Source organism: Monopterus albus, unplaced genomic scaffold, assembly GCF_001952655.1.
Source record: "Monopterus albus unplaced genomic scaffold, M_albus_1.0 scaffold158.1, whole genome shotgun sequence".
NCBI lineage: Eukaryota > Metazoa > Chordata > Actinopteri > Synbranchiformes > Synbranchidae > Monopterus > Monopterus albus.
In genome coordinates this window covers 410204-428412 of record NW_018128038.1, presented here as the reverse complement: position 1 = coordinate 428412, position 18209 = coordinate 410204, and the positions used below count along the sequence as shown (strand labels likewise).

The 18209-nt window shown below is 39.9% G+C and overlaps 1 protein-coding gene across 16 annotated transcripts in view; it reads left to right on the top strand.

Annotated features, from left to right (window-relative positions):
- The window catches only part of cacna1bb (calcium channel, voltage-dependent, N type, alpha 1B subunit, b), a 137778-nt gene extending 121432 nt beyond the window's left edge, over window positions 1-16346 (top strand). For 14 of the 16 annotated variants that reach the window (XM_020615082.1, XM_020615086.1, XM_020615083.1 and 11 more), the window contains 10 exons: window positions 4609-4714; window positions 4841-4948; window positions 5444-5547; window positions 6082-6242; window positions 7255-7384; window positions 7506-7616; window positions 10032-10070; window positions 12484-12733; window positions 14207-14430; window positions 15026-16346. In XM_020615082.1, the coding sequence (XP_020470738.1) occupies window positions 4609-4714; window positions 4841-4948; window positions 5444-5547; window positions 6082-6242; window positions 7255-7384; window positions 7506-7616; window positions 10032-10070; window positions 12484-12733; window positions 14207-14430; window positions 15026-15583 (1791 nt within the window). In that variant the 3' untranslated portion in view covers window positions 15584-16346. Of the gene's footprint in view, window positions 1-4608; window positions 4715-4840; window positions 4949-5443; window positions 5548-6081; window positions 6243-7254; window positions 7385-7505; window positions 7617-10031; window positions 10071-12483; window positions 12734-14206; window positions 14431-15025 lie in introns of those variants that run through there. The other 2 variants (XM_020615085.1, XM_020615089.1) reach the window with 2 other exon arrangements.
- The last annotated feature ends 1863 nt before the right edge of the window (window positions 16347-18209 follow it).

Below are 18209 nucleotides of genomic sequence, written 5' to 3'. Positions count from 1 at the left end.
AAAATTTTAACAATTTAGACTGTATGAAAGCTACATTGGTGTGATCCCTGTACCCCATCTTATGCACAATTCTTATTGCTCTTTTTTGTAATATATACAATGGTTGAAGTGAGCTTTTGTATGTATTTCCCCAGTTTTCAACGCCATACTCTAAGTATGGTAAAATCAATGAAGAATACAAAATCCGTAGTGCTTTCCCGTCCAAAATATATCTAACCCTTGCCAATATCGATATATTCTTTGCTATTTTGTGCTGAACATATCTGATATGAGATTTCCAGGAGAATTTGTCATCAACTATGACACCTAGAAATTTAATTTCATGTACTCGTTCTATATTAGCTCCCCCAATTTTCAATTGAAGTTCATTATTTTGTCTACGATTCCCAAATACCATAAATTTAGTTTTATCCAAATTCAGAGATAGTATATTACTATCACACCATTTCTTTATCTTCTCAAGTTCCTGTGAAACCCGTCCAGAGAGTTGCTGTAGGTTTTCACCCGATGCCCATATGGTAGTGTCATCAGCAAATAAAACCACTTTCACTAAATCAGAAACCTTGCATATATTGTTGATGTATAATATAAATAATTTAGGTCCCAAAACAGAACCCTGAGGCACTCCACATACAATACCCAGCTCACTCGATTGGTATTCACCCAACTTCACAAATTGACGCCTCTGTGTCAAATAACTTCTAATTCATTTCAGAACCATTCCTCTGATCCCATATTTATGACTTCACATAGCATTTGCTTTAGTGTGTTTTTTTTTAATCTGTTATCCAACACCAGGTTACATCTTCAGTGTTTCCCCCCCCTGCAATCTCACAGATGTCTACAGGGTGCCTGAAATGACTCAGTATTTGCCTGGGGTGAAACCAATATTCCACAGTCTGCGCCAGACTCACCTCTGACAGCTCTGCATACTATTGGCAAAATCTCAACCAGCTTCCTGATGTAGTCACCTGGAATATTTATCAGTAACAGCTGTGCTTTATTGAAAGATAAATGGTGGAATTTCTTGCCTTCGAAATGCATATGAGGCCATCATTTGAGTGTTGGTATACAGCAAATAAACCTATTTAACAATTCTAATAATCCCTAATGTGCTAAGAAATGCATAAATAAATAAAGAGAAATGACGGTCCATCTGTAAGACTTGAAGGCCAGGCAATCTGAAAGACCTTTGAAACATAAATAAAGAGAAATGACGGTCCATCTTTAAGACTTGAAGGCCAGGCAATCTGGAAGAACTTTGAAAGTGGCTCTCCTAAGGACCTCCCCAGGAAGGAAGACCAAGAAGTACCTCTGCTGCCCAAGATAAGTTCATTAATCAGTGAACAGCACCTCAGATTAGAGCCCACATCAATGCTTCCCAGAGTTCAAGCAGTTGACACATCTCAACATCAACTGCTGGAGGAGACCTTCATGGTGGAACTGCTGCAAAAAGACCATGACAGACTGAGACCGTTTAGAAGATGAGAATTGTTTGGCCCAAGGAGCTAAGAGCATTAGACCAGTGGAAAGCTGTACTTTGGTCTGGTGAGACCACGTGAGAGTTTTGGTTCCAACCATCATGTCATTGTGAGATGCAGTGAAGGTGAGCGGATGTAAGCTGCATGTGTGGTTCCCACTGCGAGGCATGGGGGAGGAGGTGTGATGTTGGGGGTCTCTGCTGGTTACACTCTTGCAGATTTATTCAGAATTCCTGGCACACAATCAGTACTGGCTGCCACAACATGTTGCATTGTCACACCACCCCATCTGGTTTGTGCTTTGCAGGACCATCTTTTTTTTGCAACAGGACAGTGACCAAAAACATAGCTCTAGTCTATGTAAGGGTTTTTGCCCAAGAAGCAGAGTGATGGAGTGGCCTCCACAGTGACCAGACCTAAACTCAGCTGAGATGAGTTGGGTCACAGAGTGAAGGAAGGGCAGCCAACAAGTGCTCAGCAGATGTGGGAACTCCTTCCAGACTGATAGAAAACCATTCCAGGTGACCACCTCACGAAGCTGGTTGAGACAGTCAAGAGCGTGCAAAGCTGTTATCAAAGCAAAAGGTGAATACTTTGAAGAATCTAAAATTGAAAACATATTTAGCTTTGTTCTAACAGTCCTCAGGTGGCCCTGTGCCAGCTGCTTACCTCTTAGCATGCAGACTTGATGTGAGTTCCAGTGCATGCACAGCTGTCAAAATGAATCACATTTAAAGCAGCCCTGCCCTTGCCCCAGTTTAAAAAAAAGTCTGACGTGGTCGTATCTCCAAATATAACTTGCTTTTGTAAATCGACAGGGAAAGACATGATCAAAGACAGAGACAGCAGCGATACACATGAGACCAGGGTTTTTCCCCATCCTTATGTTTCTATTTTTTCTCTCCCAATGGTTTGCCATTGATGATGCTCTTTGTTAAACTTTCTTCTTAATGAAAACATCTTATCCCTGTTACCGTCTGCATTCCAGTTTTATGTTCCATCTTCACTGCCTCAATGATCATTCTTTGGCCGTGTTTAGGGATTTCTATGCTCTCTTCTCCTTCCTAAACACTTCAGTGTGTGTGCATGTGTGTCAAGTCTCTGTCTGCAAGCATGTCCTCTGCATGTGTGTTTTTTAAAAGTTGTCTTTCTGTTTTTATGTGCTTGTTACTCATGTCTGCAGTCCTTTGCATATATGCTTTCCAGTGAAGGCACTAACCTCTTTCTTCCCTCGTTCCTCGCCTCTCATGCCTCCTTGTCTTCATCTGTATTGTTATGGTCCCAGGACTTCTCTTTTTTCTCATCTCTGCTTTGCCTCTCTTTGGTTTGAATAAAATGGAAACCATCAGCTACAGCTTGTCTTTTTTGTCACAAATGTTTCTGGTGTTTTTTTCTTTTGCCTTCTGCTCTAGTCTCTTCAGTTTTTAAAATCCAGAGTTCTTTATCAAGTATGTGCCTGTACCATCCCTCCAGTTTCACTGTGAATGTGTTGTGATGACATTTTTAAATTGCTTGTTTTGTCCAACCAACAGTGTAACCACATGACAATAGCAAAGACATAAAACTGAAAGAAGCAGTATTTACTCATGCTGGAGAAGCTAGAACCTGAAAAAGTTTGGTATTTTTGCTTTGGTAAATTATTTAAACTATTAACCAGTGTTGGGGAGTAGTGAACTATGTATAATTAAACTACCACAGTAGTTTAACTACATTTTGCAGTAGTTTGCTGGTAGCTCAACTACACTCATGTTTGCATAGTGATGCAGGTAGTTACTTTTTTTTTTCCAATTTTTTTAGTTCATTACTGAAACTAGAAACTGTTTGGGGCAAGAAAAGGATGATTTTTTTATTTTTATTTCTTTTTACTATGCTGTGTGAGGCCTGGTTTTCAGTTTTGTCCTTGTGAAAGGCCCAGATGCAATAGTTTTATCTAAGACAGGTTTAGTTCTCAAATGTAAACTCTGCTGAGTGGCATGTGAATTTTTATGTCTCCGTGCCAGTGATTATGTTTTTATGTTCTCTGTCATCCGTCCACATGTCCATCCGTTCCATTTTTGTGAATGTGTTATGCCTCAAGGATGTGAACTGATTAGATTTTGGTAGTCAAAGGTCAAGGTCAGTGACCTCACATCTGTTCCATTCCTGTGGATTTGACTGGATATTTTTGTATCACGTGTACATTATCAATTTGGTTTTTTGTTTTTTACCACATAGTTTGAACTGCATTTTTAAAGTAGCATTAACCAAACTAGATTTTCCCTAAAGTAGTTTTGCTGCAGTTCAAGTTCTTCCAGTGTGAAGTGATTGGTAGCTTGCGAAGCTATGCTTTCTAAGTAGCTTCCCTGACACTGCTATTAGCTATTTCACAAATGTTTGGTTTCATGTAGTATTCTAAAAAGCTGACTGTAAAAATTTGAATATTGCAACACCACCGGCATTTTTTTAAAATGACATCTTAAAAGAATTAAAAGATTACTGATCACTGGACTAACACTGTGATAGACTGGCGACCTGTCCAGGGGGGACATCGTCTCTCAGCCAGTGTCAGCTGGGATTGGCTCCAGCCCCCCTGCAACCCTCATCAGGATAAGCGGTATTGATAACAGATGAATGGGTGGTCACTGGAGTTAATCCTGCTATCCATACTGGCCAGTGATTTAGATCTTTGTTCTGTACAAATTGAAGGTGAACTGACAACAGCATAAATGCCAATAGCTTCTCCAGTGTCATGATTATCTGCTTTTCTCTGTTTTATCTTTCATCATGGTTGGTCTTTCACACTATTCTGGTAATATATAGACTAAGTGATTAATAGTGCAATCAGATAAATTGATAATGATGATAATCATCAGCCCTACTGTAGCTTGTCACAGCAAATCTTTTTGTACCTGTTGTTTTATAATTCAGGTAAAGTTTGTCTGTATGCTAGACTGACACTGTACAAAAAGCAATTCATTATTATGTATTCATTGACTATTTATTATTAAGATTTGTTCACCTGGCTAAGATCTAGAACTTTTTTGATCCTTTACTTTAGCTTGTGTTTACGTCTTTCATCCAGTCTCTGTTCCCTCACCTGTCGACTGTTCTTGGTTCACGGCCCTTCCTCTTTTGCTTCCATCTTTAGCGTCTGGTAAAGATGAACATGCCCATTGCAGATGACAACACAGTGCATTTCACCTCTACACTGATGGCTCTTATTCGCACAGCCCTGGAGATCAAACTGGCATCTGGTGAGAGACTAAAACTGCAAAATCCAGAGTCCCTTGTGGCCGCACAGATGGCTCTGATATCAGTGTGAATAGTGTTGATCGCTGTGGTGCAGATTTGAAGTGACGTGTTTGTGGGCACATCCCCAGGGGTCCTGGCGCAGCATTTGTGTGATGCTGACCTGAAGAGGGAGATAAACCGAGTCTGGCCCAACCTGTCTCAAAAGACTGTCGACCTGCTGGTGACACCACATAAATGTGAGCCACAGTTTTGTTCAGATTCCACTGAGCTAGAGTAAGCTGCTTGCTTGGTAACTGACTTCTTCCAGTTCTTTTCTAACAACATCTTTTGAAATTTGTTTTTTTTTTTGTGTAGCATCACTGATACTACACGAACACAGATATTTAAAAAAGTACACATTTAGGACATATAGACAAAAGTAGCTGAGTAAGATTTTTGTATTATTGAGCCCTAAAAATCAAAATCAGGCAGTGCTGCCAGATCATTTCACAGTATTTCTAATACTGATCAACAGGTTTAAAAATTAGCCACAGTTGTCATTTTTCTTGCTGCTAATGCAGTGATAGGCATTATTCTGTTATCCTCGGATAACACTTCTTTATATAAAACTCATGAAATTAGTTTAAAGCAACAGTTTTTGCTTCAGTAATCAAAAATACAATACTGTTCATCTGGTGCCACCTACTGCCCACACTGGGGACTGTGTGTCATTCTACTTCCTCCTCTTCCAGACAATGAGCTGACCGTGGGGAAGGTCTATGCAGCTGTAATGATTTTTGACTACTATAAGCAGAATCGTGCCAAAAAACTCCAGCAGAATTCTTCAGGACCTCAGGTACAGCACTGTAGCAAAATATCACTGCAAAGAGTTCAGTGGTGGTTTATGCAGGAATAAATAAAAACTTAAAAAATAAACATGTTAATGAGTGGAATAATCCTAACTCTTAGTGTATTTGGGTTTTATATTGCTTATGGGAGTTTTATTTTATACTGCTGACTAAATGAGACTAATATGATATGACCTTGTAATATTTAAAGGGACACATGCATCGCATCTAATTTCACTTGAATAATCAGGTTTTCACGTCATTATTTTTGGTCTTAAGTTTTAAGAAGACAAAAGTGATCCTAGTTACAAGATAGTGGAATTAGTGCCAGTTTCATTCCTTTTAGCAAATTTTTCTGTGGTGACTGGGGTTATGAGCAAAATAACTCATGAAGGCTGAGACTAAATAATAAATAAATATAAGATGATAATGAGGTGATTTTTTTCCTCCTTATCATACGTGTAGAAATTCTGCCCAAATCCAAATGTCAATGCCAATTCAATGACTCCAGTCATGATAATTGCTGTTGATCTGTCGTGCAGAGTAAACTGGGGGCATTGTTCCATCCTGTGCTGCCCCTCACTCACATACAGGAAGTCGAACCACCAATCTGCAGCCCCAAACAGTTCCACCCACCCCATCCTGAGCCAGAAGTTAAGCCACAGGCCCCACCTACTACCACCTCCATAAACAGGGACACAATGTGAGTATTATACAATACAAACATGATGTATCTCCAGTCAAAGACGGAGCTGTTGATGATAAATGATACTGCAGTGTTACCTTCCAGTGTCTGTATTGGTCTTGTTATTTGATTGAAACAAGGTTCACAAGTTTAATCTAAGTCAGACGAGCAACGTTCCTCAATGGCCAGTTGTCCAGAGGCAGAATTACTATACAATATGTTGTACACACACTGTACTGTAGTTCCCTTCACTGCCCTGTAGGTCAGCACCAGCATCTTTAAGTAGAGATGAGCTACATTAGATCAGGGAGCCAGTTTAGAGAGTGCTGGACTAGCTGCAGACTTCTCTAGACATTTAACTTCAGCTGCTGCACAAAGTCCTTGACTATTAAGTGGGACTAAGAAACATGGCTGACTGAGCAACTGTGTCAAGCCACTCAGTCTTGTTCACTCCAGCAGGAGATGTTTGTCTTCTGGAAGAAATCATCAGGTACATGAACATTTTGCTGCTAATATTCACTGAAAAGTATAATTATGGAAAACACTTCCAACAGAACAATGTCTTAGCTCAGTGCAGATCTGTAGAAGAGCTGCAGTGCTGAGGCTTTGTAATGTCTCACACCTCAGTACATCAGCCAACTGGCCACTCAGACTCAGGGAAGTTTCCTTGAACAAACAACTAACACTGTCCTCACTGCCCATTACTGTATTTCCAACAAGTTTTCTCATTACTGACTCTGCAACATTGTTATTTGCCACAAATGATCAGCCATAGTTTCTTGTTTTTGGTCATTCAGTGCTGCAGCAGATGTCATTGATTGCTACCATGAAAACATGAACTTTGAATTCTGTGTTAGCCTGGAGTAGGTATAACATATTTTTGCTTTGTGGGAATGTCTTAACTTGCATTAGATCAGTCCAAGAGTACAATTAAAACTGTACGAAAATATGAGCTGCCTGGGTCTCAGGCCCTACAAGAGTGAATACTGTCTTGATATTACAGTTAGGGGTCTTGTATGTCCATATACAGAATAACTCAGAGGAGTGCCATAAAACATTCGCAGTCTGGAGATGTTTCTCAGACAACACAAAGGCCCAAAGGCCAGAGGAAACTACAGAGGGGCCAGTCAGAAGATGTGTCATATTCCAGCAGCCCTCAGGTACAAAAACACCAAGAAATGTCCATCATCTAAATGTTATTTCACATTCTGACCTTGTGTGAAGTCCGTCCTCTGTGTTGGCTCTATACATACTACAGCACCTCTTGTCTTTTCCTTTCAGGAAGTGCTTGAACTGAAGCAGGTGGACAACATTTCAGACTCAGAGGGATATCCCAGCTTGGAAGGCCACTGCAGAGCAGCCTCTCTGCCCCGACTCAACGCCGAGTACTACGTAAGCTCTTCAGCGCTTATGATGCCATGCTTCTTGTTTTATTATTGACTGAAAATATCTTTGCTGTGAGCTGCATTCTTAGTATTATATCATGTTCTGAAAATGCAGACACTGTCGATACCTTAAGATTATTGGCTGAGGTACAGTAGCAGACCCTGGAAAGGGCTACAAAAGGCTGGAGAGATGCTGAGTGGTATGTAGTTAGTAAAAACAGCTGTGAGATAACAAAAGCAGAGTTGCTCTGTCAGTCTTCATCAGCTCATCCTGTTGACCCTGACCTCTCCAGTCTGACAGCTTCACATTCTTTACTGAGGAGGAATTTCAGGATAGACATGAAATCTATCATGTTAGATAGGGACATAATGATCTAGAACTCTAAATACTGATTGACACAGTATCACAGACCTAAATCTCTGCCTAATGTGGTGCTACAGTGTCCCAGTGATGTCATATGCTGGGTAAAATGGACCTTCCCCACAACAAGTGTGCTGGACCTGTGACAAGCTCAAAACAAAATTTACAAACATGCATGCTCTTCCAAAGAGAGAAATAAACTGTATAATTTGCAGGTACATATGATAGATGAACCAGCAAGTCTCAGTAATTAAATACAGCCTCAGTGTTTTATCAGTCCCAGGCCAACCTTGTCTTATTTGAGTACTTCAGCATTTTGGGAAACACAGTTGGCTTGTTTGCTGTCTTTCTGAGAGGTAGACTAGAAAATGAATGCCATAGACATGTCTTAGCCTTAAATGTGAAGCTGAAGCTGGGAGGATATTTTCTGAGCTTTTGATATTATATCTGTTTTAATGAGATACACCAAGTTAATTACTGAGCTGTAGGTGTTGGTAGGGATTTCTGACCTTTAGGCAGAGTGGGCTAGAACCTGCTTTCCGTTAATCAGCTCTCAGCTCCCAGACATGATCTAAAACTAAAACTCTGAAGCAAACAAGTGGAACTATTAATGTGTTTTAACACTGATATATTGCACAGACCTAGTAAATTTAAGGAAAAAGAATTAATGATTTGAACTTGATTTTTACTGAATATTGCATCAGCAATGTTGACTTGTACAGTAAACCAAGCACAAAATGTCTGTGGTAGAAAAAGTACTAAACCGTTGAGTGAAAATGCAGATCCACAGTGTCTGTCATGTACACACTTCTCAATATTTAATCGTTTTAGCAGATCAAATAATCCAGTTCATTTGGTCCTCTTGTATTTTGGTGTAAAATAGAAACTGATAACAGTACCTGTAAATAATGGTTTTTAAAAAACTAACCTGATCTTTTCAGTACAACATGAGGTTAACTATTGTCTGAATTTCTTAGAAATCTGTAGAATATTTGTGTTAGGTTTACTTATCAATGTAATAATTTTAAAACATATTATGATTATTAATCTTTTTGCATTTCATACAGTACTCACTCTCCCACAACACAATGGGGTCTAATCTAACAGCTGAGTTTAGCATAACTTCAGTAATTCTTTTATTTTTGTGAATTTCACTTATTGCAATCCAGTTCTTCAAATGTTCATTTTGTCATTTTGTGAGTAGCTGTTCTCATCTGCTGTGTTCAGATGTCATATCAAAAAGAGTTTTCTGTCCCTCATTTCTGTTTCTGGATTGTTGCTCCTGTTTGACCGTGTCTGTTGAGCATTGCTCTTTGTCTGTCTTTCACTGTCACCCTGCTCTCTCCAGCCCCTAACATGAGCTTTCCTTATATTTATGTTGCATTTTGAGCTCTCACTCCTTCTTTCTCTTTAAAGGATAAGCCTGGTGTTATTCTGTATTTTTGTTATTGTCATCAGGTTCCATGAAAAGACCAAAACCAACAACGTGTTGTCCCATTACTCATTACCTTAGGTTTTTTCAAGACAGAAATCTTTTTAAAATAGTGGCCATATGCTTACAGTGCACACCAAGTAATTGCAACTGTCTGCACCTTCACTGTCAAACTTTTAGCTGATGTTATTCAATTATATTGCAGGTACAGTAAATATTGCAATTGTTGGGGCCTGTGTTCAGCGCTGAATTAATCCACATTTGATGTTCTACCAGGGATTTCCTGTAGCAGAAAGGTTTCAGTGGGACTGAGTCAACTTAAACTACAGTGTGTTTGTTCATGGTAATGAAGTAACATGTCAGCAGCTCCCTGATGTGTTTTACTACCTTCTGGACAACAGTGGAGCTGTGGAGATATATCAGACTTTGGCTACACAGACAATACTTGATAAATTCATTGCTGGTTTTGGTCCTTTTATGAGATCAATTGACTGTAGGAAAATATAGAATGTCACCAGTTTTATTTTTAATAAGTCTCTTCTTCTTTTCCTCTGTCTTCCCTTTCTTCTAATTTTGATGCCCACTGCTAATGTTTTACCCACCTCCCTCTTGTATGTGCTGTCTGACAGCGGAGCCACCCTCGCCACGCCCCTGGGACCTACCTGGCAGTATGTACCACCTGTTGTGCCAACTCTATCTCTGTTTTCTCTTCTTCTCCCTCTTCCTTTCCCTCTTTTTTGACTTCTTCTCTCATGTCTGTCTTTGCCTCCATGTGCTCCATGTATACACTGATCATTCCATGAAATTGCTGACAGACACATTACAAGCAACACACAAATTTACCATTTCCAGAAAACATACTCATCCCTGGTAAAGTATTTGTATGTATATCTGGGAAATGTCAAGTACTCTGTCCTGCTTTCCAGCTTTTAGCTAAGCAGTGCAGTACTCCAGTTTGATAAAAGATAGTCTATGTGTGTCCTGTTGTGTAGTAATGTAGTAGTGAAGCAGTGTGTGGTGTTTTTGTGATTCAGTATGTGATTGTGGAACAAGGCAGGGACAGTGCTGCTGCTTTCCTGCTTTGCAATAACTATTTCCTTTCAACTAAAAACCTATCCAACCTTATGCCATTATTTTCAGTCTTAAAATCTTATTTTTCACACATCAAATGCAAATCAAACGAGTCTGATTCATCACTTGAATTGTTTACTGGCCCTCACTTCAAGACTCTTTCAGTAATGTGAAAGAAATATGCAGGTTATATTATTAGTTTTGTATTATATTATGATGTTTATCTAAAGGGTAAGATTTTAAGACTACATACTAGATAAAATAACTTGGTAGATGGATGGTTGTTGATAATTCTTTTTTTGTTTCAGTGTTATGTGTGACTGTAGCTACAGGATACACTCTGAGGTAGGAGCAGGACGAACAGCACAACCACCCCAAATCTGCCTGTAAAAGATCATCAACATTTTAATTGTTATCATGATTATCTAAAGTTTTAACTTTATTAATCCAGTCAGAAACTGTTTTATTTGGAAACTAACATCTCAAGAAGCTATGAACTAAAATCACTACACATGTACAGTGTTAACCAGCAGGTGGGGTGTTAACTTAGCTGCTGTTCAGTTCACTATCACACCAGTTTGTTACCTGCTAGCTGTACTAGTCAGTAGGACAAGTTAATAAGAAAAGAATTAGGTGGGGTGAATGTCATTGTCCTCAAAGCATTAATCACTGTATTAATATAGAATACACCATTGGAGTCATATATAATATTAGAACTTTTAACACTTAAAGGACCAGATCATTCCTTGAGGTGCTGGTGAAAAACAAAAACAGAGGTTCACTAGCAAGTTGACTGTATCAAAACAAAGGAAAAAGCCAGTGGTTTTCTTTTTGTTCTACAAAGAGTTCCAAAGGACAAGGACAACTATCAATTTTTACACTATCCGAAGTAAGAAAAAGTCAACTGTGCATGCGCTTGACCACTGCTGTTTCGATTGCTGGCTTCTCCGCTCTGCATGTCGAAGTGTCCTTGTGTGTGCTTGGGAGCATACATAGGCGAATAGGCAAATAGTGTGAACATGTTTTGAGTGTGCTGCAATGTATAGAAAACCTATACAAGTCCATTACCATAACAACATGACAAGCTGGTGGAGTAGTTTACACAGAGCAGAGACCATGTGTATGCACAGCTGGGCTCTTTCTTACTTCAAAGAGTACCAAAAATTGGTTTTAGCCTCTGTATGGGATTTGTGTTAAAAAAAGAGAGAAAATTATCAGCATTATTTTTAAAAGGTGCCACTGTTGTTGACACATTTTTTTCAACTGCCCCATGTGTCCAAAAAAGTCAGTGCAGGTTTATCATTTTGAGTATCACACAGCTGTTTGTCATTTTGTGCAGAAAGCATGCAGGGCAGTGACATAAACAAGGAAAAAGAAACATTATCAAAAGCACGACTGACTCCAAGAGAAAAGATGTAAATTGCAATAAAGTCAGTATAAACCATGCTAAATCAAACGTGGTGCAGGATTTCTTCCTCCTTGACTAGCTGGAGCACCTTGCAGCAGCAAGAGGCTTATTGCTGCCACTCATGGTCAGAAATGATTTGATATTTTAGCAATTCTTTCACTCCTCCCAACCACTGAGTTTGTATTTTCAGCATAATTTCCATTCTGAATTATATAATGCATGGGCAAATGAAATGTAGCTATTACTAGCTGTTTTTCTAGCTGAAAAACAATAAAATGCCACAAAGGTCAAAGACAACACCCCACCTCTTCTTTGCTGACTAGCAGAGATGCCTGCTAGCTTACAAGTTATGCAAGTTCTGTAATAGTATTAGGTTCTATCACAGATGTGTGGTCATTCTTCTCAAACTTCTCTAACATCTGTGCCTGGAGAAGAAGGTTCAATGTCAGCCTTTAGACCAATGGTTGCTTTCTAACAGTCGTTCCATTTGTGTATTGTGGATATTTTGGTGATCCAGTAAGTGGTTGGTGTAAAACCACCACAGCCACCCCTTGGCTGTACCTTCTCATCATGCCTCTCCACGTTTCTCTTTCCTCACTTAGCCAATTGTCGACCTCAGTCCTATAAGACGCTCAGCATCCTCAGTGACACCCCAGTGCCAACAGGAGGTCAGGCTAAGGGAATATGACCTAGAATGGCCCGACCTGTCTGAGTCATCAACAGGGCAAGCTCAGGGCCAGGACAGAGCCAACCACCATCACCACCATCACCATTGCCATCGACGCAGAGACAAAGACAAGAAACAGAAGTCTCTGGATAGAACTCCATCAGTGCAACCATCCAGCACTGTCGGTGAGACAGTATAAGTTCACTTCACTTGCTTTGTTACATCCTAAAGGACTCAACATTAATGAATTAATTAATATATTCACAATTACCTGAGGGTGTAACTAGAGTTTGTCTGGTGAGCAGCATGAAAAAAAGGATCTTTGTGGTCAAGCATAGACATGAGTCCTGTCATTAAGGCAAAGGCCAATTTCTACCTTTATTTTCTCTGCTCCACATGCAGTGAGACTGCAGTGGTCCTAATTAGTAAAGGACTCAGCACACAACCTTGTGGTATCCCCTTAAATATCCCAGGGGTGGTTGTTTGGAAACCACCAGTGCAGAGCAAACCAGTTCTGAGCAAAAGCATTCAAATCAAATGCCCGTGTTGGTGCATTCAAGTATGCTCAGACAGCTCAGACCAAGTCAGCAGAGCAGCTACAGCAATGGCTTTATTTTGTAAAATTTCTATAATCCGTTTCACACTGTCCATGTTGGTTTATTGTTTTTTTGTCTGGGTCCAATTTTAGGGTGGCTTTTCTTGAGACATCTCTTAAATCTCATATGTCACAGTGTCCATAAATTCACCAAGAATGATTTTCAAAATGATATCCAGAAGTAACAACAATATACTGTAGGTCTGACACACAATATTACCTATTTTAAGTAAATTCCAAATCTTTGAATGTTGATTTTCATAGTGTATAGGTTTATGGAATGTTTTGAGGCTGATTAAATCAACTTAGTACTTGTAGTTTGTGGTATAGACTGTTGTCACATTCTTTGTTTACCGTCGTGGATCGTCTGCTAGAGCCCTAGAACCTGAGAGCTCAGGGAAGAGTATTTTCTAAAACTGAGTATTTTCTAAAACTGGAGAGCAGCAGCTGGGCTTTATTGCTGAGATGAAAGACCACAACAGACGAGTCCAGCACAGGGATTTATGGGTACCTCTTGGTGAGAGAGCAGAACGTCTAGCCACCATATCGATCAAGCTGAGAGAAACAACAAGGGGAGAGAGATTTGCTCTCAAAGTTTGTCATTCTAAAGGCAGAGCTGACACATCAGAAAGATGAACAGGCTTTTGTGTTTCTGTCGTTGTGGGTTTAATATGAAAACTTAGTCCAGCGCAGAGGAAAGTAATTCCACCAAGGGAGAGCATACTACTCCCTACCCTCTACAGTTTGCCCTTTGAATAATTAGGACTGTCACCTTTTCAAAAATTGAGTTTGAATAAATATACTCCATTTGAATGAATGTAACTGCAACCAAGGCAGCTTAATCTTAAGCATTGTCTGAGAATAGATATTTCATTTATTTGTGGCTGCCCCATGTAGATGTGTTAAAGGAATAATTAAGCATTTTTGAAGCTCAGAGACAGTTAGCTGAACTTAGCATGAAGTCTAGAAGCAGCAGGAAACAACAAGGTGTATTTTGGCAAGAATTGTATTTTCCAAATAAGGGACCAATCAGCTTATGTCACTTGATGCTTCTGTCACCTAGCTTCATTCATCAACCCTCAAACAGAGGGTATGTCCAGAGAACGAGCGAGGGAGCGGGACCGCAGCCGGCCCCATGAGAGAAGGCATCACTCCTCAGCGGGAGAGAAGCAGCGCTACTACTCCTGTGAGCGATACGGCAGCAGGGAGCCGTGTCACACCAAATCGGCCGGTCCCAGTCGATCCACGTCTCCGGGAAAGGAACAGGAGGCTGATTTGCTCAAACAGGTGAGCTACCGGCTGTAAATTATGACTTTACATAGGTGATCTGTTTTGTAATCATTGCAGTCTGTAAGTACTTGGTTAGTGACAGTAGTTTTGTTTCTGTATTCTTGCATGTTACATGTTGGATTTCAAAGAGTTATAGAGTTACCACCTGACAACCCTCACTGTCCTCTCAATTTAAAGGTTTTAGGTTTGTTTTACATCACCTCTAACCACACCTAACAATGACATCACTGCATACTGGTACACCCTGGAGTACACGTCAACATTACTGCAGCAAAGTGAAAACTTAATCTGATAAAGGTCAACAAAACTAAGATTTTCAGGGGGTCTTATGGGTCTCTTCAATCTCCAGTGTGTTTGAGTTCATTGCCAAACTCACAAAAATGTCCCTCTCTTACAACTTACTGATGTGAGGAAACACCTCAGCAATAAAGCAAACAAATACTGTGATCAGAGTGCCTAAAAATTCTCTACAAAACCATTAACAGAGATTTTACATAGTTTTTTACATAGTTGTGCATATCTTACCTACACAGAATAAATATTTTAGATTTATCACTTATTCTTCCTATACCTGTATATTTTGCTTCTGCAGCACAGTAGCAGTACGGCTAAAGCTGGCCCTGTAACACTCCCCTCTGGTTCCTGCGCACTGGGCCGTGGTCGCAGGCAACTTCCGCAGACGCCCCTCACTCCTCGTCCTGCTGTGGCGTACAAGACCGCCAACTCCTCGCCTCTAACATCCAGTGCCAGCACTGTTACGCCAGGGCACCATACTCGCTTCAGCCGTGGCCTTTCAGAGCATGATTGCTTACTTGGGGGCCATGACAAATCCCCAATACCAGTCACTCGCATCGGTTTGGACCCTAACTTAAACCAGCAGCCACAGGACACTTCTCAACGGCCCCTCCGTGAAGAGACAAAGGACTTCCAAGATGCCAAGAGCAGCCACGGAGCTGGACGCACTGCCAGAACCACTGCCTCCACTACAGCAGCCTCACACGGAGCTGCTGCTGCTCCTATCACAGCACCCACCACACAGGGTGTGATGCCTAACGGGTACCACTTCACCCTCAGGGTCAACCCTGCAGCTGGGCCTGGGAGCAGAGGAACAGGGAGTCTCAGGGAGAAAGAAGAAGAGGACTGGTGCTAATGTGGCGGGAAACCTTGAAAAGTTGGATGGGGTTGCAGTGTTGTACAGCACTTGATAGGAAGCCAATGTATTAATACAAATACAAAAGCCAGTGGAAAGTGCTGTTAAAGGTTGACCAGAGATCATTCCAGCTTTGTAGTGTTACTCTCCTTTTCTATACAGCGAACTCTTGAAGGAAACAAGACACTGATGACTTTTTCTAACCCCCTTTACTTGCACTGAAATTATAGCACATGTGAAGACCCTTTACTTTGCCTTGGCTAGTAAAATCAGTGTTGGCACAGAAGACAAAAGCCAAAATCCCCTCCTTCTGTGAGTGAAACTTTGAACTGTGTTTCAGACTGATCTGAATGCCTCATTCCTGGTGTTAATATGACTGCTCTCACAACACTGTTTTCATTATTATATGTATCATTTTGTTTTTTTGTCTGTCCTGTAGGTGAGAGGAGAGTCTCAAATTGATCTCACTGATGCTGCCACCAAATTATTTTCCTCTTTTTTTAAATTTTCTTCTTTTTTATTTAGGTTTTATTGTGTTAACAGTAATAATGTGGCAAAAATGAGACAAGGGGGTGGCTAAGAAGCGATGAATATTCATGATTATGCTTTTGTAATGTGTACCAGGTATACATTTTTGAGTGCAAACAGGCACTAGATCAATTATTTTCTGACGTTATGTGGCTGAATACTAAGTGCCTCGTTTTCCAAGATGTATTGCGATGCAGCCTGGCCATGGGTCGGTTGGATGTGAATGATGGAATAAGTACACAACTGAGAAGAAGTATAATGAACAAAGCTCTTGTTTGAATTTGGTATACAGAACAGAATGCAAATAAGATATTTTTTCTACTGAATTTTGTGGTAGGTGCCTATGTTGGAATTATAGATCCAAAGTAAGTAATGTAGTGCATGTCAGGGTCGTGAACTTGTCAGAAAAATATTGTCTGTCTATGTGGTAAATATTTGCCTTTCTCTTTCAAATATACTGCCAGTTAGTTGGTATAAAATTGTCTCTGAATGGAGAAAAGTGCCATTTTTTGATTTCTAAGCAGTTTACTACTGTATCGCTGCCATATTTGCCCAAATTTCATCTTTCCTTTCCTCTCACCTCTTTCCTCTGAGAGCAGTATTGTGTCAAGGTTACCTGTGTGTCTTTCACAGGTACAGTAAAGAGTTGTGTTGTTGCTGCTGACTGTTGACTTAAAGTAGGGCTATGCAACAAGACGACACTTCATTTGCCCTGTAGCTTTACCCTCTGGATTCTCCAGGTTCAGGCTTTAGTGTGACTGTGACCAAATTTTACATTTATGTGTGAAGAGTTGTAAATTGTAAATATATTATACTGTATGATGTACAGTTAACTGAAAACAAACATTCACGCACAGATGTATCAAAGCTGATATATGTGAATCACACAAGTCATTTTGAGGTTAGCAAGTTTGACTGCATGATATCTAGCCAGATGGAACCACCCAAAATATATATATATATTTTCAGGTTGTGCTGTCAAGTGATTTTTTTTTGTTTTTGTGGGTTTTAAAATTGGAGAAACAGATTGACCAGATTCACTCTGTCAGCCACAAAAAACATAAGCCTGCCAGGCTAATGTAACTCTTTGGCTACACCATCTTTCTTTCCCTCTTCCTTCTGGGCACAGCATATCTACTTAAGATAAGATTGGTAATAGTTTATATTTTTGTTATTATCAACAATTCATGAAAATCCAAAGCCAACCTTTTCCATATGATGTTTGTGGCACTCAGCCTTAAACCCTTTCTGTTCATGCTGAAGAGGCAAATCACTGTTAAAACAATATAGCGTTTAACTCTGTCTTTATTATTTATTAGTCAGTAACATATTGCAAGAAATTTTAATTATATTTTGGGGACATTTGATAATTGACCAAGGACCAGATCAATGTTTTTTGATGTGTGAATCAAGGATTTCTTGAAATTCTGAGCATTACTGAACACTGTCCAAGGATTTTTTTATTATTTATGTATGGTCATTCAAAACACAAATTAGCTCAAATTAAGAGATTACTAAGTGTCTAAATGTCACTGTTGCTTATTGTATTGTCCTGATTCATCTCTAAGTAAGTTTAAGAACATGTAAATCATTTACAAATATTATTTACTTCCTGTAGTCTCATATTCTGTTTCATGGATCATGTAAAAAGTGAGATTTTTCTCATAAGGTGTAATTTTTTGTTCTTTGTTAAGGATTGCTTTTCATCTTATTGTCTTCAATTTTGCCATATGTGTCAGGTTTGGCGTGTACAGATGCCAAACAGAGGTTGTGGTGAACTCAATTAGAAAACCAGACGAACCGAGGTAGCGACCAGTTCTTTACTTGTTGTAAGCAAAACAACTAACACAAAGTCCAGGATATCAATCAGGTCGATAAGACAGTCCAGGGTCGGCGCCGGTAAATAGGTATAGCCAGGGGATCCAAACTCGAGGTCAAGGGGGACAAAATCAGAAGGTCAGTACACTGCAGGCGAACAGAATCTGGGAGGGCATAGACAAAACACAGTGGTCAAAAACCGGTAATCCAAGGTCAGAAACAGAGAGTCAGGCAAGGTATAAATGCTGGAGAGTCAGAGCTGGGGTCTAGAACAATCTGG